The 24,226-nt window shown below is 43.5% G+C and overlaps 1 protein-coding gene across 3 annotated transcripts in view; it reads right to left on the bottom strand.

The window, feature by feature from the left end:
- Positions 1–1,880: 1,880 nt before the first annotated feature.
- The window catches only part of LOC103245694 (putative Dresden prostate carcinoma protein 2), a 35,303-nt gene continuing 12,957 nt past the window's right edge, over positions 1,881–24,226 (bottom strand). For 2 of the 3 annotated variants that reach the window (XM_008016749.3, XM_008016747.3), the window contains one exon: positions 1,881–4,652. In XM_008016749.3, coding sequence (XP_008014940.1) covers positions 4,165–4,652 — 488 coding nt within the window. In that variant the 3' untranslated portion in view covers positions 1,881–4,164. Of the gene's footprint in view, positions 4,653–22,330; positions 22,557–24,226 lie in introns of those variants that run through there. The other variant, XR_012091480.1, reaches the window with a different exon arrangement.

Below are 24,226 nucleotides of genomic sequence, written 5' to 3'. Positions count from 1 at the left end.
TGCATGTATTTTTCAAAGTTCAAGGCTGGGCATGCTAGCTGACACCTATAGTTCCAGATGGGAGGCCGAAGAAGGAGGATCACTTGCAACCAGGAATTCAAAAGCAGCCTGAACAATGAGCAATGCAGTGAGACCCTGATATCTACCAAAAAAAAAAAAAAAAGTTAGCCAGGCATGGTGGCACAAGCCTGTAGTCCTAGATACTCAGGAGGCTGAGGTGAGAGGATCACTTGAGCCCAGGAGTTCAAGGCTGCAGTGAATTATGATCATGCCCCCGCACTCCAGCCTGAGTGACCACAGTAAGACTATGTCTCAAAAAAAAAAAAAAAAAAAAAAGCCCGGCGCAGTGGCTCACGCCTGTAATCCCAGCACTTTGGGAGGCCAAGGCGGGTGGATCGCGAGGTCAGGAGATTGAGGCCATCCTGACTAACACGGTGAAACTCTGTCCCTACTAAAAATACAAAAAAATTAGCCTGGCGTGGTGATGGGCGCCTGTAGTCCCAGCTACTCAGGAGGCTGAGGCAGGAGAATGGCATGAACCCGGGAGGCGGAGCTTGCAGTGAGCCGAGATTGCGCGACTGCACTCCAGCCTGGGCGACAGAGCAAGACTCCATCTCAAAAAAAAAAAAAGAAAAGAAAAAATTCATAGGACTGTACACTTGAAATGAGTACATTTTATTGCAGGTAAAGGATACCTAAAAAAAAAAAAAATGATTTTAAACTTTAAAGGTCAGGTACAGTAGTTCACACCTGTAACTCGAGCACTTTGGGAGAGGCTAAGGCAGGAGGATCCACTTGAGCCCAGGAGTTTAAGACCAGCCTGGGCAACATAGCAAGTCCTTGTCTCTTATTTAAAAAAATAAAATAAAAATAGCTGGGCACGGTGGCATGCACCCGTAGTCCCAGCTACTCAGGAGGCTGAGGTAGGAAGATCACTTGAGCCCAGAAGGTCAAGGCTGCAGTGAGCTGTGATCACACCACTGCACTCTAACCTGGGTAACAGAGTGAGACTGTGTCTTCCCCCCACAAAAAAACAAAAAAGGAAAAAACTTTATAAAGATATCCTGAGCCTGAGCAACATAGCAAGACTTGTGCCTACCAAAAATTTAAAAATTGGCTGGGCATGGTGGCACACACCTGTAGTCCCAGCTGCTTGAGAGGCTGAGGCAGGAGAATTGCTTGAATCCATGAGTTCAAGTCTGCAGTGAGCTATGACTGCGACACTGCACTCCAGCATGGGCGACAGCGCAAGATCTTGTCTCAAAAAATAAATAAATAAAAATAAAAAAGATTTTGTGGACTATGTGCTGGAGAAGTTTGTGTCACTGTGCACGGGGGAGAAAAAACACCAAGAAAAGCCTGCTATCTCTAGCCAAAGGACTCAAACAGGGCAGCCCAGCAAGACAGAAAACTGAGCACTGAGTCACAAGACATTAGATTTATGTCTGTGGCAACAAAACATAATTTACAACATCCTCCCTTGACTTTTGGGTATTGTATTCTCTGATATTCCACCTTTTTAACCACTTCTTCTAAATCTGTCCTAAGCCTTAGTGTCTTCTAATTATCAGTAGGCTTCAGTCTCATTTAAATGAAGTGAGGCTGGTGAAAACCTGGTGCCCCAAATGTGACTCTTCAGCCAGCGACATACTGCATCCAAATCCAGGAGCAGGCTCTGAATCATGCCTTCATCTTCAGGACTCCTTGCATTTGTTCATGTAGTCTATTTAACCTGAAATGCTCTTCTCCATCCATCAAAATCCTGCTTAACCAGCTGATGGACTCTATTCAGCTTTCCGAAATCCCTCAATCAGAACACACTGCTTCTTCCTCTGTGTCCTGGGCTTCTAGCACACAGGGACAGAATGAAACAAGCCCAGGACACAGAGGAAGTGAATCCATTTATTTTATATGCACCACCTGCCATTGCCCTAGACATACATTTGATGGATGAATACATGAATAATTTGATCTTCATAAAGACTTCCACAGGAGACAAATTAAATATGAGAGAAAAGTGTGGTCCCTAAATATATGCACAGGGCTGAGAAGATGGGGGAAGCCTAAAAGTAGATGTTAGGTATAGATCTCAAGGTGTTTTCATGGGAGGAAACCTGGAGGTGCTGGTCAAGAGCTGCTGGGTGGGTACATTGGTGGGGATGGTAGAGGACTATGTGGAGATAACATAAAAGGTTCGGAATGGCTGATATTTCAGGAGATTGAGGGGACAATGAAGAAGGGTGACCATGCCTGTGAGCAGTTCTTGCCTTTTGAATAGGTACCCCACCCCACACATACCTTCACTATTTTTATTTCATATTGTTTCTTGAAGATTTCCTTATAAAATAAAACTACTCCTGAGCATTCAGCTTCTATCAGCTACATTTTAGTTACCAGTTGAGCCAGTATGTGAAAGCCAACTCCTATAGGAAATAGAGTGCGATGGTCAGCTTTATGTGTCAGTTTGGCTAGAATACAGTCCCCTCAATCAAACACTAATTTAGGTGTTTCAATGAAGGTAATTTGTTGATGTGAATTAAATCCATAATCAGTTGACTTTACGTAAGAGAGATTATTCTAAATCATCTGAGTGGGCCTGATTTAATCTGTGGAAAGGTTGTAATTGCAGAACTAAGGCTTCTCTGCAGAAGAAGAAATTTCTCTGTAGTTAACTTCAGCTGGTGTCTAAGAGACCAGGCCTGCTCTTCTAGGGTGTCTTGTGAGCTGCCACCATCACACAAGCCAATTCTGTGCAAACACTCTCTTAATGTATATTTCCTGCTGCTTTTGTCTGTCTGGTTGAACCCTGAGGGTTGGAGGTTCAGCATAAGGGGGCTTGCACAGAGGAATAAAGGAGGAGAATCAGGCAGCAACGGGAGTACTGGCAGGGGGGTTGATTTGATAATTTTGCCCAAGGCAGGTATTATTTGGGGGAAAAAAAGGGACAAAAAAGACAGGAGCCAGAGGAGATCAAGAATTCAAGAGTGAAGGTGGAAAAGGCGAGGAGACTGGCTATCCCACAAACTCACTCTTCTTCAAGTTATTCTTCAGAACAGCACAAGCTCACCTTGCCTTCTTTGTGCATTTCTTTTTTTCCCCAAGCCAAACTGTATCCAGCTTTATTAAAGATAATTTCCATAAAGAATCGTGGTGTTTTGGGCAGGACATGGGCAGACAATCGTTAACAGTATACAACAACTTTCAAACTCCCTTCTTCAATGGACTACCAAAAATCAGAAAGCCACTGTAACACCCAATGAAGTCTTCCTCTGATGCTCTGAACAGGGAAAGTTTAGAGTGAGGGTTGACATTTCACATTTAGCATATGCTGTTTAACAACTTGTCGTGAGCCGACCCTGGCTTTCAGGAAGTGAAATGAAAATGACAGAATTTATCTGAAGATCCCCAACCTAGAAACAGGAACCACTGCTCTTTTGAGGGGAAAGTCCAGATTGTCTGACACACTGGTAACCAGTTATTGGAGGTCAGCTCCTAGAAGATGTCTGGGTTTAAGGGATTTAAGTCTATTCTGAAAGGTAGAAAGAAGAGGACATAAAAAATGAATTTGTTTTTTCATACCACAAGGTTTTTGTACCAAGGTGGCCATGTGTGTCAAAGTCAGGGAATCCCTCCTCCTGGGGCCCAGGAGGAAGTCTCTCAAAACTAGAAGGAAAAGGTGTTTTCCCCACATCAGTCCAGCGTGGAGGACTTTCTATTAGTGACACATGGCCCTTCCCCCCAAAACAACAATTAAATGTTCTGTGTAGTAACAACATAGCTTAAAAAAAAAAAAAAAAAAAGCAAAACAAAATCTGCATTTTGATAAAACTTGATTAAAAAATAGTATTTCAGGCTGGGCGCAGTGGCTCACGCCTGTAATCCCAGCACTTTGGGAGGCCGAGACGGGCAGATCACGAGGTCAGGAGATCGAGACCATCCTGGCTAACACAGTGAAACCTCGTCTTTACTAAAAATGCAAAAAATTAGCCGGGTGTGGCGGCGGGCGCCTGTAGTCCCAGCTACTTGGGAGGCTGAGGCAGCAGAACGGTGTGAACCCGGGAGGCGGAGCTTGCAGTGAGCCGAGATTGCGCCACTGCACTCCAGCCTGGGCAACAGAGCAAGACTCCGTCTCAAAAAAAAAAAATGGTATTTCAAACTGTACAGTCACCAGAAGTACACAGTTATCAAAAATGCACACACTTTGCTTGGCATCTCCAGCACCTTCAGCTTTCCATGCCTAGTCTGTTTTGGCATCTCTATTTTCTGCAGGGTTATTCCCCTCCTTGCCAGCATCAGCTTTTCCCTTTTTCTCTTTAGGTACCTTCTGTCTCTTTTTTGCAGAGGCCTTTTTAGGCTTGGGCTCTGGCTTTGCAGGAGCAGGTTTAGCAGACAACCTTGTGGATCTTCTCTGCGGTTCCTACCTCGCCTTGGCTTTATCTCCTTTAGCATCCCCTTCAGCCTTTCTCCCGGGCATGGTGGCAGCGACGGTGGTGGGACATAGGCGCTGGGCGCAGGACGCAGCGGAGTGCGGGCTTTGGTCGGTCTGGGGATCATCGCCTCTTCTTCACACTGCTCCTCTTTGTGCATTTCTGTTCTTTCTTGTAGCCACAGAAGCAAATGCATACGTTTGCAACTAACACTTCCAGACTCGTCTGCAAAATCAAGTGCCGTAAATAAATAAATAAATAATCACGGGTCCCTTTTAGATAGTGTTTCCCCCCAAATACCGTGAATAACTTCAGTAAATTTTTGATAAATGCTTGTAGGTATTGTAAACTAAATGTGTATTTTAATAACTCAGATGCAAAAATATAATCTAAAGCTGGAATAAATCAGATGTTTGGATAAATACACACGTCAGCTAATAAAAAAATGGCAATGTATGTGAGCTTTAAAAGAAGGAAGAAAATGGCCCTTGACTGTGGTACAGCCTTCAAGGGACTAGCAGAAGTTAAGTGCCTGAGCTTGACAAAAACCAGAAATAAGCAAAACGTTAGAGATCCAAAACTGGGCAAACCTAAAACTGTAAATTTAAAATAATCTGCAATTGGATGAGAAATGTAAAAAACAGGCTAAAATTTTTCACATACAAATTAAATAAAAAGAAATAAGTTGAGATAAATTTGAAAATTTTTGTGGTAAAAATTTCTTCTGAAAGGAACAAACTATGATATACACCATACATGGATAAATCTCAAAAACAGGCTGAGTGAAAGAAGCCCATACTAAAAAGTGTACACTATGTGAATCCTTTTATATAATGGTCCTGAACAGGTTAAAACTCATCTACAGTGGAAACTAATCAAAACAGTGGCTAGCTCTGGGGGAATGGGGCTGAGGAAAGGGATTGACTGGCATGGGTAAGAAGGAACTTTCTAGGGCAATTATTAGTCATCAGGAAAATACAATTAAATGCAAATTAAGACTATGATGAATTGCCACAATTAAGACTACAGTGAATTACCACAATTAAAACTATGCATAAGGATAGGCATACACATCTGTCGAATTGAGAGTCCAGAAATCAATCCATACATTTATGGTCAACTGATTTTCCACAAAAGGATCAAGGCAACTCAGTAAGGAAAGAACCGTCTTTACAACAGATCCTAGGACATCTGGATATCCACATGCAGAAGAATCAGTTTGGACCATTTCTTCACATCATGTACAAAAGTTAACTCAAAGGGGATCATACACCTAAAAGTAAGAGCTAAAGCTATAAAACGCTTGGAAGAAAACACAGGTGTAAATCTTTGTGACTTTGGATTAGTCAACAATTTCTAAGATACAATACCAAAAACACCAGCAGCAGCAGCAACAACAACAACAAGAACAACAACAAAACAAAACAGATAAATTAGAATTCACCAAAATTAAATGAAAAAAAAAAAAAACCCACCTGACAATACCAAATGTTGGTGAGATGAGGAATGATCACTCATACTTTCCTAATGGAGGTGTAAAACAATATAAATACTTTGACAAATTAGCAATTTCCTGCCAAGTTAAACATATATCTATCCCATAACCCAGGAATTCCACTCTTAGCTCTTTACCTAAGAGAAATGGTGAGTACCTATGAATATTCTTACCAAATTCTTTTTTTTTCTTTTTTTTTGAGACAGAGTCTTGCTCTGTCACCCAGGCTGGAGTGCAATGGCACAATCTTGGCTCACTGCAACCTCCCTCTCCCAGGTTCAACCTCCTGAGTATCTGGGACTACAGGCACCTGCCACTACACCTGGCTAACTTTTGTATTTTTTTTTTTTTTTTTTTGAGACGGAGTCTGGCTTCCTCTCCCAGGCTGGAGTGCAGTGGCGCAATCTCGGCTCACTGCAAGCTCCGCCTCCCGGGTTCACGCCATTCTCCTGCCTCAGCCTCCCGAGTAGCTGGGACTACAGGCGCCCACCACTGCGCCCGGCTAATTTTTTCTATTTTTAGTAGAGACAGGGTTTCACCATGGTCTCGATCTCCTGACCTTGTGATCCGCCCGCCTCGGCCTCCCAAAGTGCTGGGATTACAGGTGTGAGCCACCGCGCCCGGCTGTATTTTTTTATAGAGACAGAGTTTCACCAAGTGGCCAGGCTGGTCTCAAACTCCTGGCCTCAATTATCCACCGGCTTCAGACTCCCAAAGGAAAATTCTTTTTATGAAGAATGTTGTTGACTCAGTAGCCCCAGTGCAAGGAATTTTCTCAGGCAAGATGACAGCAAAGAAGCTCTGGTGCTCCCTATTTGGGGTAAGAGTTCAAGCTTAGGATATCTCTTCGGAAGTCTTTACCTAAATACCTAGTTATCAAAAATAGTCAGTAAGCTCTATTTTCTTTTTTAATAAAAGGAACTTATCTGATTTCAGAAACTAAGCAGAGTTGGGCCTGGTTAGTGCTTGGATGGGAGACCTCTTGGAATACTGAGTGCTGTAGGAAGGCCAGGCATCGTGGCTCATGGTTACAATCCCAGCACTTTGGGGTCCATAATGGGAGGATCACTTGAGCCCAGGAGTTTGAGACCAGGCAACAGAGTGAGATGTCATCTCTACAAAAAATAAACCAAAAATTAGCCAAGCATAGTGACACGCACCTGTAGTCCCAACTACTTGGGAAGCTGAGGTGGGAGGATTGCTTGAGCCCAAGAAGTTGAGGCTACAGTGAGCCAAGATGGCACCACTGCACTCCAACCTGGTCAACAAAGCAAGACTCTGTAAAAAAAAAAAAATTCACTGCAAAGAAAGAAAAAAGAAAGATAAATTGACCCCCATAATTATGTGTAATCTGTCCAAAAGTTGAACTAAAATGGGGTTATCGTTCCTGTTCTGGTTACCAATTATTATGTAACAAGCTACCCCAAAACAATTTTGTAGGTCATGAATTTAAGCAGAGACCAGGTGGAGAATTCTGTTCCATGAGGCATTGGTGGAGGACACTTGGCATTCATCTGGCATGCAGAGTGGTGTGGTGGGTCCAAGCTGGTTTCCCTCGTGTTTCTGATATCTTGGCTAGAAGACCAGGCTAAACAGGGATTACTATCACAGCATCTACACATTGCCTCTCTAGCACAGTGGCTCAGGGTAGCTGGACTTTTTATGATGACAAGAATCTATAAACAAATGTCCTAGTTAACAAGGCACAGGCTGCATGGTCTTCTGTAACTTAGGCTTGAAATTCACAGAGCAACACTTCTGCCATACTCTATCAGTCAAAGCAGTCACGAATCCACCCAGATTCAAAGGAAGGGAATATAGATCCCACACGCAATGGGAGAAATGTCAAAGAATTTGTGATCATCTTTTAAAACCATTACAATCCTACTGGAAGACCCTTTAATAAAACACTGCACAGGCCATGGGCCCTGGCTCTCCTAGGAGACAAGTATAAAGGGAAGAAAAGGTATAAATAACCTGGTATTGCTGGGGACAAATCTGGGCTGGGGACAGAACAAGGAAATATTTTGCTACAAGTTCCTTGTCTTGCCTATGATTCTTGGTACACCACTATAGAAACATCAAGCAATCAAAATTGTACTGCCAAGCAAATCTTTTTTTGTGGGATGGAGTTGGGTGAACATTTTGCACGGCATAGAAAGGAGAAGTAAGGCAGGGCATCTTCATTCTCTAACCCTGTAGTCAGTGAGAATTAAGTATCTTTTTGTTACTAGGACTAATAAAATAATAGTATGTTATATTTATTTGTATATTGCTTATAATTTTCAAAGGCTTTCATATAGGTTATCCCATTTGATCTTGGCAATAATACTGTGGGATTAATATTATTAACATCTTCATGATACAGATGAAGATACCAAGGCTCAAAGTCAATCATTTCATTGCCAAGGTCTCAAAAAGATTCTAATAAGTACCAGGGTAAATCAAGACCCAAAGTCCAGAATTCCAAAGTGTGGGACAGATACCTTGTTACAGTCATGAAATATTAATTCTAGATTTGGGGATTTAAATTCCATGAGTTCTGGTGACATATGCTCAAAACCAAGCAGAGAAAGGAAATCTAACAATATAAAAAGAAACATGAGTCAGACTTTTGGTCAGCTCTGTGGTGACGTTAAGGCACAAGAGTGGAGTGATTTGACTCATAAACTTCCCTTCTGCAACAACACCATGGAGCAGAGAACCAGTGGATTTCCTCACTACAAATCAGTGTAAGATCCTGACTCTCATACATAACACCATACAACCGCATTTGGGCTCTTTCACGGCATAGAAAGAAAAGGAAAACACGCAGAATCACTTTAGCTTTGAACCTGCATAATTGTCCATATACATTCATATTCAATGCACATGCTCCTTGAAAAAAATCAAACAATATATAGAAGTATAGAAAGTGTCAGGCCTCTGAACCCAAGCCTGCATGTATACATCCAGACGGCCTGAAGCAAGTGAAGAATCACAAAAGAAGTGAAAATGGCCAGTTCTTTTCTTAACTGATGACATTACCTTGTGAAATTCCTTCTCCTGGCTCAGAAGCTCCATCACTGAGCACCTTGTGACCCCCGCCCATGCCCACCAGAGAACAAACCCCTTTGACTATAATTTTCCACTACCTCCCAAATCCTATAAAATGGCCCCACCCCAATCTCCCTTCGTTGACTCTCTTTTCGGACTCAGCCCGCCTGCACCTAGGTGATTAAAAAGCTTTATTGCTCACACAAAGCCTGTTTAGTGGTCTCTTCACACGGACGCGCGTGACAGAAAGTAATCGGCTGGGCACAGTGGCTCACGCGTGTAATCCCAGCACTTTGGGAGGCTGAGGCAGGAGGACCATGAGGTCAGGATTTCAAGACCTGCCTGGCAAATAAGGTGAAACCCTGTCTCTACTAAAAATACAAAAATTACCTGTATGTGGTGGTGTGCACCTGTAGTCCCGGCTACTCAGGAGGCTGAGGCAGAAGAATCACTTGAACTCAGCAAGTGGAGGTTGCAGTGAGCCGAGATGGCGCCACTGCACTCCAGCCTGGGCAACAGAGCGAGACTCTGTCTCAAAAAAAAAAAAAAAAAAAAAAGAAAAAGAAAGTAAATAAAGTCTTTCTCTCCTCACTACTCTTTATTTATTCCTACACTTTGGTATATATCCTTCCAGTTTGGTGTGCAAGTTTATCTACACACACGCACACACACACTTTGAAATAAATAGTATTATTCTAGTATCATTCTGCAATGTGTTCTTCTTACTTAAAATTTGTATAGAGGTACCTCATTTTATTTTTATTGGCTACATAGCACTACATATGACTAAGCAATCACTCATCGATAAAATATTTTTTACTTCATTTTTCTATTAAAAAAAAAATTTTTAGGCCCAGCACAGTGGCTCATGACTGTAATCCCGGCACTTTGGGAGGTCGAAGCAGGCAGATCACAGGGTCAGGAGTTTGAGATCAGCCTGGCCAACATGGTGAAACCCCATCTTAACTACAAATACAAAAATTAGCCAGCCGTGGTGGCACACGCCTGTGAATCCAGCTACTTGGGAAGCTGAAGCAGGAGAATTGCTTGAGCCCAGGAGGCAGAGGTTGCAGTGAGCTGAGATTGCGCCACTGCACTCTAGCCTGGGTGACAGAGCAAGACTCTGTCTCAAATAAAATAAAATAAAATAATTTTTTTTTAATTTATAGAATTAACATTTGCATATTTGAAAAATTTAAGGCCGGGCGCGGTGGCTCAAGCCTGTAATCCCAGCACTTTGGGAGGCCGAGACGGGCGGATCACGAGGTCAAGAGATCGAGACCATCCTGGCTAACACGGTGAAACCCCGTCTCTACTAAAAATACAAAAAATTAGCCGGGCGAGCTGGCGGGCGCCTGTAGTCCCAGCTACTCCAGAGGCTGAGGCAGGAGAATGGCATAAACTCGGGAGGCGGAGCTTGCAGTGAGCTGAGATCCGGCCACTGCACTCCAGCCCGGGCTACGGAGCAAGACTCCGTCTCAAAAAAAAAAAAAAAAAAAAAGAAAAATTTAGACTGTACTGAGTTTTAAATGAAAAACAAATGTCTCTTGCACCCATCTCCACAACACCCACACTCCACACCCATTACCCAGATTTATTAATAGTTTGCTTTTAAGTTATATTGTTGATTACCATTGAATCGCTATATGTAATATACTTATATTTGTTTTTCTTGATTTATTAACTGTAAATATCTATTGATTCATCACAATAAAAAAATAGGAATGGTTTAAATTAATGAGTTCAACACAGAATGAAATATGGCTTTTGGCTATGAACATTCGAAGCCTGCAGCTAATAATGAGTCATTTCTTGTGGTAACATAACTTGGTGGCTATAACCAATATTTTTTTCTTAGAGAAATATCATAGGCTGGGCCCAGTGGCTCATGCCTGTAATCCCAGCTCTTTGGGAGGCAGAGGCAGGCAGATCCCTTGAGCCCAAGAATTTGAGACCAGCCTGGGGAACATGGCAAAATCCTGTCTCTACAAAAAGTACAAAAATTAGCTGGGCATGGTAGCACATGCCTATGGTCCCAGCTACTCAGGAGGCTCAGCTGAGCCCAGGGAGGTCAAGGCGACAGTTAGCCAAGATCACGCCACTGCACTCCAGCCTGGGTGACAGAGTAAGACTGTCTCAAAAAAGAAAAGAAAAGAAAAGAAAGATTGTAGCTCAAAGCTTAGTGATAATTTGGATTTAGATACAGATGAACTCCTCCAGGAGATGGAATATCTCAGTTCACATCATGGCTCTGCTATCAATTAACTCTGTGACCGTGAACGAATTACTTAACTTCTCTGTGCCCTAGTGTCTTGTCTCTTTAAATAGAAATAATAGCTATCTCACAGATCTGAAGGAGGATGAGATTAAACCATGTCTTTGAGAACAATTTGTAAACACAGAGGAAGTTTTGCTTTAGCCATCTCTGTTACTCCAGGAGGCTGGTACTGGGCAAACAGGGCAGAGAGGTTGGGCCACAGGTCAAGAATCCTCATACAGTCCTGCTATTTCTCAGGTTTTGAAGCGGCTATGTTGTCTGGAGTATAAACTTGGGGTTCGTCGTCACGTGCCAGGAAGATTGAGGACACACACACACAGGGGAAGTTACTACAGTCCCAGGGTGTGAAAGTCATATGGGAGAGTTCAGATCCCAGAAGTCTCTGCCCTCTCTCTGCTCTCTTGAAATTAGCTTTAATTCTCTAAAAATGATCTTTCATTCACTCATTTGTAGATACACAAGGAAAGTTTGTCCTTGGGCCAGGTGCAGTGGCTCATGCCTGTAATCCCAACACTTTGGAAGGCTGATATGGGAGGATCATTTGAGGTCAGGAGTTCGAGACCAGCCTGGCCAACATGGTGAAACCAGACACTACTAAAAAAAAAAAAAAAATTAGCAGGGTGTGGTGGTGCAAGCCTGTAATCCCAACTACTTGGGATGATGAGGCACAAGAATTCCTTGAACCCGGGAGGCAGCAGTTGCAGTGAGCCAAGATTGCACCACTGTGCTCCAGCCTGGGTGACAGACGGAGACTCTGTCTCCAAAAAAAAAAAAAGTTTGTCCTCTAATTAATCTAAACATTTCCATGAGAATGCAGCTGCTGGAGTTCCCTTTGAGAGATAGGACTAGCTGGATTTCCTAGGCCGACTAAGAATTCCTAAGCCTAGCTGGGGAAGATGACCAAACCCACCTTTAAACACGGGGCTTGAAACTCAGCTCACACCCAACCAATCAGGTAGTGAAGCGGGCTCACTAAAATACCAATTAGGCTAAAAGCAGGAGGTAAAGAAATAGTCAAATCATCTATTATTTGAGAACATAGTGTGAGGGACAATGATTGGGATATAAACCCCAGGCATTTGAGCAGGGAGGGGCAACCCCCTTCGGGTCCCCTCCCCTTGTATGGGAGCTCTGTTTTCACTCTATTAAATCTTGCAACTGCACACTCTTCTGGTCAGTGTTTCTTCCGGCGCGAGGTGAGCTTTCGCCCACGGTCCACCACTGCTGTTTGCCGCCGCCACAGACCTCCCATTGACTTCCACCCCTCCGGATCCAGCAGGGTATCCACTGTGTTTCTGATCCAGCGAGGCACCCACTGCTGCTCCCGTTTGGGCTAGAGGCTCACCATTGTTCCTGTGCAGCTAAGTGCCCAGGTTTGTCCTAATTGAGCGGAACACTAGTCGCTGGGTTTCACGGTTGTCTTCCGTGATCCACGGCTTCTAATAGAGCTATAACACTCACCACATGGCCCAAGGTTCCATTCCTTGGAATCTGTGAGGCCAAGAACCTCTGGTCAGAGAACAAAAGGCTTGCCACCATCTTGGGAGTGGCCCACCCCATCTTGGGAGCTCTAAGAACAACGAACCACCCATAACATTTGGTGGCCTCATACAAGGATTCTGCAAAGCGGTGAGTAATATCGGACCACTTTCACTTGCTATTCAGTCCTATTCTTCCTTAGAATTGGAGGAAAATACCGGGCACCTGTCAGCTGGTTAAAAATGATTAGCATGGCCTCCAGACTTAAGACTCAGGTGTGAGGCTTCCTGGGAAAAGGCTTTCTAACAACCCCCAACCCTTCTGGGTGGGAAGAGTTGGTCTGCCTGGAACCAGCTTCCGCTTTCACAATTTTCCTGGGGGAAGCTGAGGGCTGACTAGAGGCAGAAAGTTGTCATCCCGAACTCCCAGCATTGGCTGATCGAGATCATGGCGTAGCCAGAAGTCTCTACTCAACAGTCACCATGCGTGTACCCCTACCTCTCCTTCTGACCCATACCTCCTGGGTCCCGACCACAACTTTCTTGAAAGTGTAGCCCCAAAATTCTCCTTACCTCAGAATCTACTTCCTCTGATCCCTGCCTGCCAGATACTAGTGCTTCAGACTTTCACTCCCTCTCCCAAGTATTAAAGCAAGTTTTATCGCCAAAGGGATCTAGGGAAGCTCTACGCTGTGTCCTTAGGCATCTAGGCTATGAACCCAGGGAGTCTTGCCCCTGGTGCCCCCCTGAATTTAGGTATATAGCTTCGACATGGGCAGTTATGTGGGACCCATTCGCCACCACCCTTGCCAGGGCCCCAAGTTTGTAAATGGCTAAGAGAATTGCTTTCCCATTGTATAAGATGCTCTCCTCCCCCCAGTTTCTACCCAGCTTACCTTCCCTGCAATACAATCTCCAAGCCTTGGCTCCTTGGCCAGGGCCTTAGAACTGATAACCCAATACTTTAACAACTGGAACTAGGTCTATGACAACATAATAGATTAGGATGAAAGCAAATTGAGTAAATTAAAGGGAGGCGCATATTCCTATAGTGGCAAATGGGAGCAACAAGGGAACGTCCTTCCTCTGTGTTTCCAAAATCCATCTACAAAGAGAGGAAAGAGAGAAGAAAAGAGGCAGAGAGAGAGAGGAAGAGACAGAAAGTCAAAGAGGGAGTCAAAGAAAGAGACAAAGAGAGAAAGAAAGAGAGAAGTAGTAAAGAAAAGAAGTGTACCCTATTCCTTTAGAAGCAAGGTAAATTTAGAACCTATAATTAATAATTGAAGGTCTTCTCCATGACCCTATAACATTCCAATACCAACTTGTTGTTAAACAAGGGCATAGCCCGAAAGCACTGAGACCACTGACAACCCGTAGCCTTCCTATCAAAAATCCTCAACCCAGTCACCCGTGGACGGCCCAAATGCATTCAATCTATAGCGGCAACTGCTTTGCTAACAGAAGAAAGTAGAAAAATAACTTTTAGAGGAAATCTCATTGTGAGCACACCTCACCAGTTCAGAACTATTCTAAGTCAAATAAAGCAAAAAGGTAGGTTACTAACTCAAAAATCTTAAAGTGTGGGGCTATTCTGTTAGAAAAAGGTGATTTAACATTAACCACTGAAAATTCCCTTAACCTAGCAGGTTTCCTAATGAGGGATTTAAATCTTAATTACCATACAAAGGTCTGACCAGACCTAGGAGGAACTCCCATCAGGACAGGACAATAGATGGGTCCTCCCAAGTGATTGAGGGAAAAAAACACACACACACACAATAGGTATTCAGTAATTAATAGGGAAACTCTTATAGAAGCAGAGTTAGGAAAATTGCCTAATAATTGGTCTGCTCAAAGGTGCAAGCTATTTGCACTCAGCCAAGTCTTAAAGTACTTACAGAATCAAAAAACTCTATCTCAATCCTGACTTAAAAGGTTACCTACACCCTCTCTGAAATGAATTTGCATAAGAACTGTTGTTTATGGGAGTGCATCTTGATGGGGCAGCTTGGTTGTTATGAAATACTCAGGAACCCAGCCCAGCTGTGGAACTCACCCCTGAGTGCAAAGGCAATGTTGGGCATGCTGGTAAAGGACCACTAGAATCCAGGTGCCCGGACCCCTTTGTTTGTGGTCAAGAAAGGTGGGAAAACAGGTGCAGCACTGCTACATGGGTGAGTGTAACTAATCCGATAAGCAGAGGTCCGTGGGTGGCTATGCACCCTGGAAAGCAATAAGCATTAGGACCATAGAGGACGCTCTAGGACTAATGCTCGTCAGGAAATGACTAGGGGTGCTGGCATCCCTATGTTCTTTTTTCAGATGGGAAATGTTCCCTCCAAGGCAAAAACGCCCCTAAGATGTATTTTGGAGAATTTGGCCCAGCCAGAGTGCGTGTACCTTTTTCCCTCTCAGACTTAAAGCAAATTAAAATAGACCTAGGTAAATTCTCAGACAACCCTGATGGCTATATTGATGTTTTACAAGGGTTAGGACAATCCTTTGATCTGATATGGAGAGATACAATGTTACTGCTAGATCAGACATGAACCCCAAATGAGAGAAGTGCCACCATAACTGCAGCCTGAGGGTTTGGCGATCTCTGGTATCTCAGTCAGGTCAATAATAGGATGACAACAGAGGAAAGAGAATGATTCCCCACAGGCCAGCAGGCAGTTCCCAGTGTAGACCCTCACTGGGACGCAGAATCAGAACATGGAGATTGGTGCCACAGACATTGCTAACTTGAGTGCTAGAAGGACTAATGAAAACTAGTAAGAAGCCTATAAATTATTCACTGATGTCCACTATAACACAAGAAAAGGAAGAAAATCCTACTGCCTTTCTGGAGAGACTAAAGGAGGCATTGAGGAAGCATACCTCTTGGTCACCTGACTCTATTGAAGGCCAACTAATCTTAAAGGATAAGTTTATCACTCAGTCAGCTGCAGACATTAGAAAGAACTTCAAAAGTCCATCTTAGGCCTGGAGCAAAACTTAGAAACCCTATTGAACTTGGCAACCTCCATTTTTTATAATAGAGATCAGGAGGAGGGCAGAACAGGACAAACGGGATAAAAAGAAGGTCACCACTTTAGTCATGACCCTCAGGCAAGCAGACTTTGGAGACTCTGGAAAAGGGAAAGGCTGGGAAAATCGAATGCCTAACAGGGCTTGCTTCCAGTGGGGTCTACAAGGACAATTTAAAAAAACTGTCCGAATAGAAATAAGCCACCCCTTTTTCCATGTCCCTTATGTCAAGGGAATCACTGGAAGGCCCACTGCCCCAGGTGATGAAGGTCCTCTGAGTCAGAAGCCACTAACCAGATGATCCAGCAGCAGGACTGAGGGTGCCCAGGGCAAGTGCCAGCCCATGCCATCACCCTCACAGAGCCCTGGGTATGCTTGACCATTGAGGGCCAGGAGGTTAACTGTCTCCTGGACACTGGCACAGCCTTCTCAGTCTTACTCTTCTGTCCTGGACAGCTGTCCTCCAGATCTGTCACTATCCGAGGGGTCCTAGGACAGGCAGTCACTAGATACTTCTCCCAGCCACTAAGTTGTGACTGGGGAACTTTACTCTCTTCACATGCCTTTCTAATTTTGCCTGAAAGCCCCACTCCTTTGTTAGGGAGAGACATCCTAGCAAAAGCAGGGGCCATTATACACTAGAATTAGGAGAAGGAAAAAGGGTACATATATATACAGACTCTAAGTATGCTTACCTAGTCCTCCATGCCCACGCAGCAATATGGAGAGAAAGGGAATTCCTAACTTCCAAGGGAACACATATCAAACATCAGGAAGCCATTAGGAGATTATTATTGGCTGTACAGAAACCTAAAGAGGTAGCAGTCTTACACTTCCAGGGTCATCAGAAAGGAAAGGAAAGGGAAATAGAAGGGAACTGCCAAGCAGATATTGAAGCCAAAAGAGCCACAAGGTGGGATCCTCGATTAGAAATGCTTATTGAAGGACCCCTAGTATGGGGTAATCCCCTCCGGGAAACCAAGCCCCAGTACTCAGCACAAGAAATAGAATGGGGAACCTCACGAGGACATAGTTTCCTCCCCTCAGGTTGGCTAGCCACTGAAGAAAGAAAAATACTTTTGCCTGGAGCTAAGCAATGGAAATTACTTAAAACTCTTCACCAAACCTTTCACTTAGGCATTGATAGCACCCATCAGATGGCCAAATCATTATTTACTGGACCAGGCCTTTTCAAATCTATCAAGTGGATAGTCAGGGCCTGTGAAGTGTGCCAAAGAAATAATCCCCTGCACTTCAAGCTATACGTTTCAATCCCTTTATTTTTAACCTCCTTGTTAAGTTTGTCTCTTCCAGAAGCGAAGCTATAAGTTCCTCAAATGGAGCCCTAGATGCAGTCCATGACTAAGCTCTACCGCAGACCCTTGGACTGGCCTGCTAGCCCATGCTCCAATGTTTGATGTCACTGAAGGCACCCGTCCCAAGGAAATCTCAACTGCATGACCCCTACTATGCCCCAGTTCAGCAGGAAGCAGTTAGAGTGGTCGTTGGCCAACCTCCCCGAAGCACTCGGGTTTTCCTGTTGAGAGCGGGGACTGAGAGACAGGACTAGTTGGATTTCCTAGGCTGACTAAGAATTCCTAAGCCTAGCTGGGGAAGGTGACCAAACCCACCTTTAAACACTGGGCTTGTAACTCAGCTCATACCCGATCAATCAGGTAGTAAAGAGGGCTCACTAAAACACTAATTAAGCTAAAAGCAGAATGTAAAGAAATAGTCAAATAATTTATCATCTTAGAGCACAGGGGGAGGGACAATGATTGGGATATAAATCCCAGGCATTCGAGCAGGGAGGGGCAACCCCCTTTGGGTCCCCTCCTCTTGTATGGGAGCTCTGTTTTCACTCTATTAAATCTTGCAACTGCACACTCTTCTGGTCCGTGTTTCTTCCGGCTCGAGGTGAGCTTTCGCCCACTGTCCACCACTGCTGTTTGCCGCTGTCACAGACCCACCGTTGACTTCCACCCCTCCGGATCCGGCAGGGTGTCTGCTGCGTTTCTGATCCAGCAAGGTGCCCTTTGCTGCTCCCGTTCCAGCTAGAGGCTCACCATTGTTCCTGCACAGCTAGGTGCCTAATTGAGCTGAACACTAGTCGCTGGGTTTCATGGTTCTCTTCCGTGACCCACAGCTTCTAATAGAGCTATAACACTCGCCGCACGGCCCAAGGTTCCATTCCTTGGAATCGGTGAGGCCAAGAACCTCTGGTCAGAGAACAAAAGGCTTGCTGCCATCTTGGGAGCTCTGAGAACAAAGACCCACCCGCAACACCTTGTTGAGGGCAGCATTTCACAATTCTGAAGTGCACTCCCTTGTCAGACCACAGGCTTGTTCATGGTGGACTTGAGCAGATTAGGTTTTTTGTTTTGTTTTGTTTTTTGACAGAGTTTTTCACTGGAGTGCAGTAGCACTATCCCCTCTCACTGAAACCTCTGCCCCACGGGTTCAAGCGATTCTCCTGCCTCAGCCTGCCAAATATCTGGGACTACAGGCGCCCACCACCACGCCCAGCTTTTTTGTGTGTGTTTTTAATAGAGATGGGGTTTCACCATGTTGACCAGGCTGGTCTCGAACTCTTGACCTCAGGTGATCCACCTGCCTCAGCCTCCCAAAGTACTGGGATTAGAGCAGATTAGGTTTTAATTGTGCTCTGTGCTGGATAATGGATAGCACTATCTGAGATATGGTTGGTGTGAGGAAGGAACAATAGTGAGGCACTCCTCAAGATTTGCAGATGAGAATGAGAATCACTTGAACCTGGGGTAGGGAGGATGCAGTGAGCCAAGATTGCACTACTGCACTCCAGCCTAGGCAACAGAGGGAGACTCTGTCTCAAAAAAAAAAAAAAAAAAAAAAAAAAAAAAAAAAAAATTTGCAGATGAGAGAATGAGTCACTCTCTGAAGGTTATTCTAGCAAGAATTTAATGCAAAGGAGGGAATCAGTTATCTGTTGGAGTAAACTAGGAGGCTGTAAATGAGCAAACAAAGAGATTGGGCCCCTCGAAGATGCTCTGTGAGCATTTTGGGGGAGGCAGGACTGTACTGAAGTTGTAATTTAGTAAACAGAGATCAAATCTGTTTTTTCTGAAGAAAGACATGAGAACAAAAACAGGTAGTTACCTCATTTTATATGGATAGTAGGTACCATCATTTGCATACGGCCCCTCCAAAATTCAGATGTTGCCAATGTGATAGAATTTTTGTTTTGTTGAGACAGGGCCTCACTTTTTTGCTCAGACTGGAGTGTAGTGGCGTGATCTCGGCTCACTGCAACCTCTGTCCCCAGGCTCAAGTGATCCTCCTGCCTCAGCCTCCTGAGTAGCTCGGATTACAGGTGCACACCACTACTGCCTGGCTAATTTTTGTATTTTTAGTAGAGACAGGGTTTCACCATGTTGGCCAGGCTGCAAAGTGATAGTTTCAAGAGGTGGGGACTTTAAGTGGCAATCAGGCCGTAAGAGCTCCTCCCTCAGGTTTGGGATTAAGTGCCTTATAAAAGAAGCTTCAGGCAGTATTTGGTTAATTTACCCTTCCACCTCCCCTTCAGAGGATGAGGCCCTCACCAGACAACCAAACCTGCCAGTACCTTGATCATGGACTTCTCAGCCTCCCAAACTGTGAGAAATAAATTTCTGTTCTTTTTAAGTTGCCCAGTCTAAGGTATTCTGTTACAGCACACACAGACTAAACCAGTAGGGCATTAATATTCTGTGCTTGGATCCTACAGCTATCTGTCCTTGCTAGGATTGCAGGTGGACCCAGAAGTCTTAATCAAATTAGTTTTCTATGTTGTATATCCAGTTAAGGTAACTTGAATAATCAGGCCACCTGTTTTATTTATTTCTGTAAATTACTGTCATTTTCTTAATATTTTTAAAATTTATATTAAGAAAAATTTCAGGCTGGGTGCAGTGGCTCACGCCTGTAATGCCAGCACTTTGGGACGCTGAGGAGGGTGAATTACCTCAGGTCAGGAGTTCAAGACCAGCCTGGCCAACATGGTGAAACCCTGTCTCTGCTAAAAATACAATACATTAGCTGGGCATAGTGCTCATGCCTGTAGTCCCAGCTACTGGAGAGGCTGAGACCGGAGAATCGCTCGAACCTGGGAGGCAGAGGTTGCAGTGAGCTGAGATCACTCCATTGCACTCCAGCCTGGGCGACAAGAGCGAAACTCTGTCTCAAAAACAAAAAGAAAGAAAGAAAAAAATTCAAACACACAAAAGTGGAGAAAATAATACAATGAATATATATAATTAATACTGTGAAATACCCTATAACTAGATTTAATCATTATCAAGATTTTTGTACACTTGCTTCACTTTCTCCCACTTTTAAAAACTAAACTAAACTATTTTAAAGAAACTTAAACAAATTTACAGAAAAAAACAACTCCATTAATAGGAACAGACACTTTTCAAAAGAAGACATACATGCGGCCAACAAGCATATGAAAAACAGCTCAACATCACTGATCATTAGAGAAATGCAAATCAAAACCACAATGAGATACCATCTCACACCTGTCAGAATGGCTGTGGTTAAAGTAAAAACGTAACAGGTACTGTCAAGGTTTTGGAGAAAAAGGAATGCTTATACACTGTTGGTGGGAGTGTAAATTAGTTCAACCATATGAGAAACAGTGTGGTGATTTCTCAAAGATCTAAAAACAAAACTACCATTTGAACCAGCAATCCCATTACTGGATATACCCAAAGGAATATAAATCATTCTATCGTAAAGACACATCCACACATATGTTTGTTGCAAGACTATTCATAATAGCAAAGACATGGAATCAACCTAAATGTCCATGAATGGTAGACTGGATAAAGAAAACATGGTATATATACACCATGGAATACTATGCAGCCACCAGAAAGAGTGAGATCATGTCCTTTGTAGGGACATAGATGGAGCTTGAGTCCATTATCCTTAGCAAACTAATGCAGGGACAGAAAGCCAAATACCACATGTTCTTACTTATAAGTGGAAGCTGAATGATGAGAACACATGAACACAAAGAGAGGAACAACACACACTGGGGGCCTACTGGAAGGTGGAAGGTGGGAGCAGGGAGAGGATTGGGAAAAATGACTAGTGGGTACTAGGCTTGTAATACCTAGGTGACAAAATAATCCATATAACAAACCTCCACGACAAGAGTTCACCTGTATAACAAATCTGCACGCGCACTCCTCAACTTAAAATAAAAGTTAAAAAAAAAGAAAAATTTGAAACATACAAAAGTATTCTAGGTTTTTAAATAAGTAAAAGGAAAAAAGTGAAGGAAATAATATGATGAATATATATAAGGTATAATGAATAGTATGAAATACCCTATAACCATGTTTGATCATAATCAAGATTTTCTTACACTTGCTTCACTTTCTCCCACTTTTAAAAACTAAACTATATTAAAGAAAATCCTAGATCCCTCCCTACTGCCATGGTGTAAATGTTTCTGTCCCCCAGAATTCATATGTTGAAATCCTACCCCACCCAGGTGATATTAGGAGGTGGAGCCTTTTTGGAGACGATTAAGTCATGGAGACAGAGCCCTCATGAGATAAGTGCCAAGATCTCAAGAGGCCCCTAGCCCCTTATACCATGTGAGGACAGAGGGAGAACACAGCCGTCTCTTAAGCAGGAAGCAGACCCTCACCAGACATGGAATCTGCTGGCACCTGGATCTTGGACTTTTCAGCCTCCAGAAATGTGAGCAACATATTCCTGCTGTTTCTAAGCCACCAAGTATATAGTATTTTGTTGTAGCAGCCCAGGCTGACCAAGAGAACCATTTACTTTAGTATGGATCTCTAAAACATACAAACACTTTATTGCATACTCACAATATTTCCCTTTGTATTTACAAGTTTTCGTAAGCTAGGTTAGTGGGAGATGAAGGCACTCTCAGGCTGTTAATAAAATCAAGTTTCAGAGTCTGATTTCACAATGAACTTACCAAGATAAAGGCCACTCTGTGAGGACTCTTCTAGTCACCAGGATTACTCTGTCTGAGCATGTTTTAATGATTGAACAACAATCCAGGTCCCCCTTGCTTTTCACATGTACAAGTCTATACACACTTGTGTGCACATGCATTCATCATGCACACTGATATGATTTGGCTCTGTGTTCCCATCCAAACCTCATCCCATTATCCCCACATGTCAAGGACAGGACCAGGTGAAGGTAATTGGATCATGGGGGCCATTTCCCATACGCTGCTCTCATGATAGTGAATGAATTCTCATGACATCTGATGGTTGCATAAGCATCTGGCATTTCCCCTGCTTGCACTCACTCCATCCTGTTGCCCTGTGAAGAAGGCACCTGCTTTTTGCCTTCTGCCATGACTGTAAGTTTCCTGAGGCCTCCCAAGCAATGTGGAACTGTGAGTCAATTAAACTTCTTTCCTTCATAAATCACCCAGTCTTAGGCATTTCTTCATAGCAGTGTGAGAACAGACTACTACACACATACAAACACATGGAAAACCAAGGGAAAAAATGAAGTAGGCCGGGTGTGGTGGTTCATGCCTGTAATCCCAGCACTTTGGGAGCCTGAGGCCGGCAGATCATCTGAGGTCAGGAATTCAAGACCAGCCTGGCCAACATGGTGAAACCCCATCTCTCCTAAAAATACAAAAAATTATCTAAATGTGGTGGTACGTGCCTGTAATCCCAGCTACTCAGGAGGCTGAGGCAGGAGAATCACTTGGACCCAGGAGGCGGAGGTTGCAGTGAGCCGAGATCACACCATTGCACTCCAGCTTGGGCAACGAGAACAAAACTCTGTCTCAAAAAAAAAAAAAAGAAGTAAACCCCTTCTTAAGTCCAGTAAATCAGTTTAAAACTTTTATAAAGCATAACTTGAATCTACTGTCACAATTCTGGTAGGCCGTTGAGACAAGTGTGGATGCTACCTACACAGAGAACACAAAATGCAAAGGTTAACATCTATGTTGGCTGATTATTTATTTATTTATTTATTTTTGAGACAGTCTTGCTCTCAAGACCTGATTAGAGTCAGAAACTTGATTTTTTTGGCAGCCTGAGAGTTGGCAGCCTGAGAGAGCCTTTATCTTCCACTAACCTAGCTTGCAGTGAGCTGTCATCATGCCAGGCTGGAGTGCAGTGACTCAATCATAGCTTACTGCAGCCTCAACCTCCCAGGCTCAAGTGATCCTCCTGCCTCAGCCTCCCAAGTAGCTGGGCCTACCACATCCATATGCTGCACCACCATGTGCATATGCTGGCCAATTTCTAAAAGTGGCTTGAAAAAAAGTAAACAGAACATCAGAGATACAGGAAAGTATCAGCTTCTGGAGAAGGGAACTGAAAATCATAAGGTACCACAAACAGGCAGTATTTCATGCTAGGGCAAAATTCTGTTGGTTTTGCCTTATCATTCCTATCTTGCTGTGTAAGAATCTCAGTATCTTCCCCTGCCTTCCCCCATCATACTCATGTGCCCAGGTGAATGACTTCATAGGAAGTTCTTTCCTTTCCCTTCCTTCTCTTCTCCATCCCTACCCTAATCCCCCAACCCACCAATGCCTCTTCCACTAACTCCACAATGTCTTCATTTTAAAAACTAGGGATGCATTTCTTTGGCCTAAGACATGTTTAGCACATAGTATAGCATCTGGTATAGACTCTTAAGGAATATTGAATGGATGGGTGGATGGATAGATTGATGGATAATTACTGTTTTCAACACAAGGATGATACTTCAAGACTTACCCAACTTCTGATGGAAGTGCAACATGACATTGAGGGGCCATTGGCAAAATTGGGTAACTAGTTATAACAACTGGATGTACATTTAGGAGGTTGGAAAAGTAAAAATATGACACACATACCCTCCCCACTACCATTATGAACCAACAAGCATAAGAAGAGAGGAAAAACGTCAGAGTGAAAAGACAATGGGCACTTGACTCATACAAACCTGATACAAATCTTGATTCCTAACTGTGTGACTTAGAACAAAATATTTATAAAATTTTATTTATTCCATGTATACAATGGGAACAATAGTGTCCACTATGCAGGATTGTTACAAGGATTATATTCAATAGTGGGCTGGGCATGGTGGCCCACACCTGTAATCCCAACACTTTGGGAGGCCAATGTGGGTGGATCACTTGGAGTTCAAGACCAGCGTGGTCAACATGGCAAAACCCTGTCTCTACTAAAAACACAAAAAAATTAGCCGGGCGTGGTGGCGCATGCCTGTAATCCCAGCTACTCAGGAGGCTGAAGCCCAGGAATACCTTGGACCCTGGAGGTGGAGGTTGTAGTGAGCCTAGATTGTGCCACTGCACTCCAGCCTGGGTGACAGAGTGAGACTCTGTCTCAAAAAATAATAATAATTAATTAATTAATTAGTGTATGTAAGGTTCCTAACACAGTGGGCGCAAAATATTAAAATTGTTATTACATGACAATATTTATTATCA

The sequence above is a fragment of the Chlorocebus sabaeus genome, chromosome 26, assembly GCF_047675955.1.
Source record: "Chlorocebus sabaeus isolate Y175 chromosome 26, mChlSab1.0.hap1, whole genome shotgun sequence".
In the NCBI taxonomy this organism is placed as follows: Eukaryota; Metazoa; Chordata; class Mammalia; order Primates; family Cercopithecidae; genus Chlorocebus; species Chlorocebus sabaeus.
The sequence above is the reverse complement of the archived record's forward strand: the minus strand, read 5'-3'. Positions and strand labels throughout refer to the sequence as shown.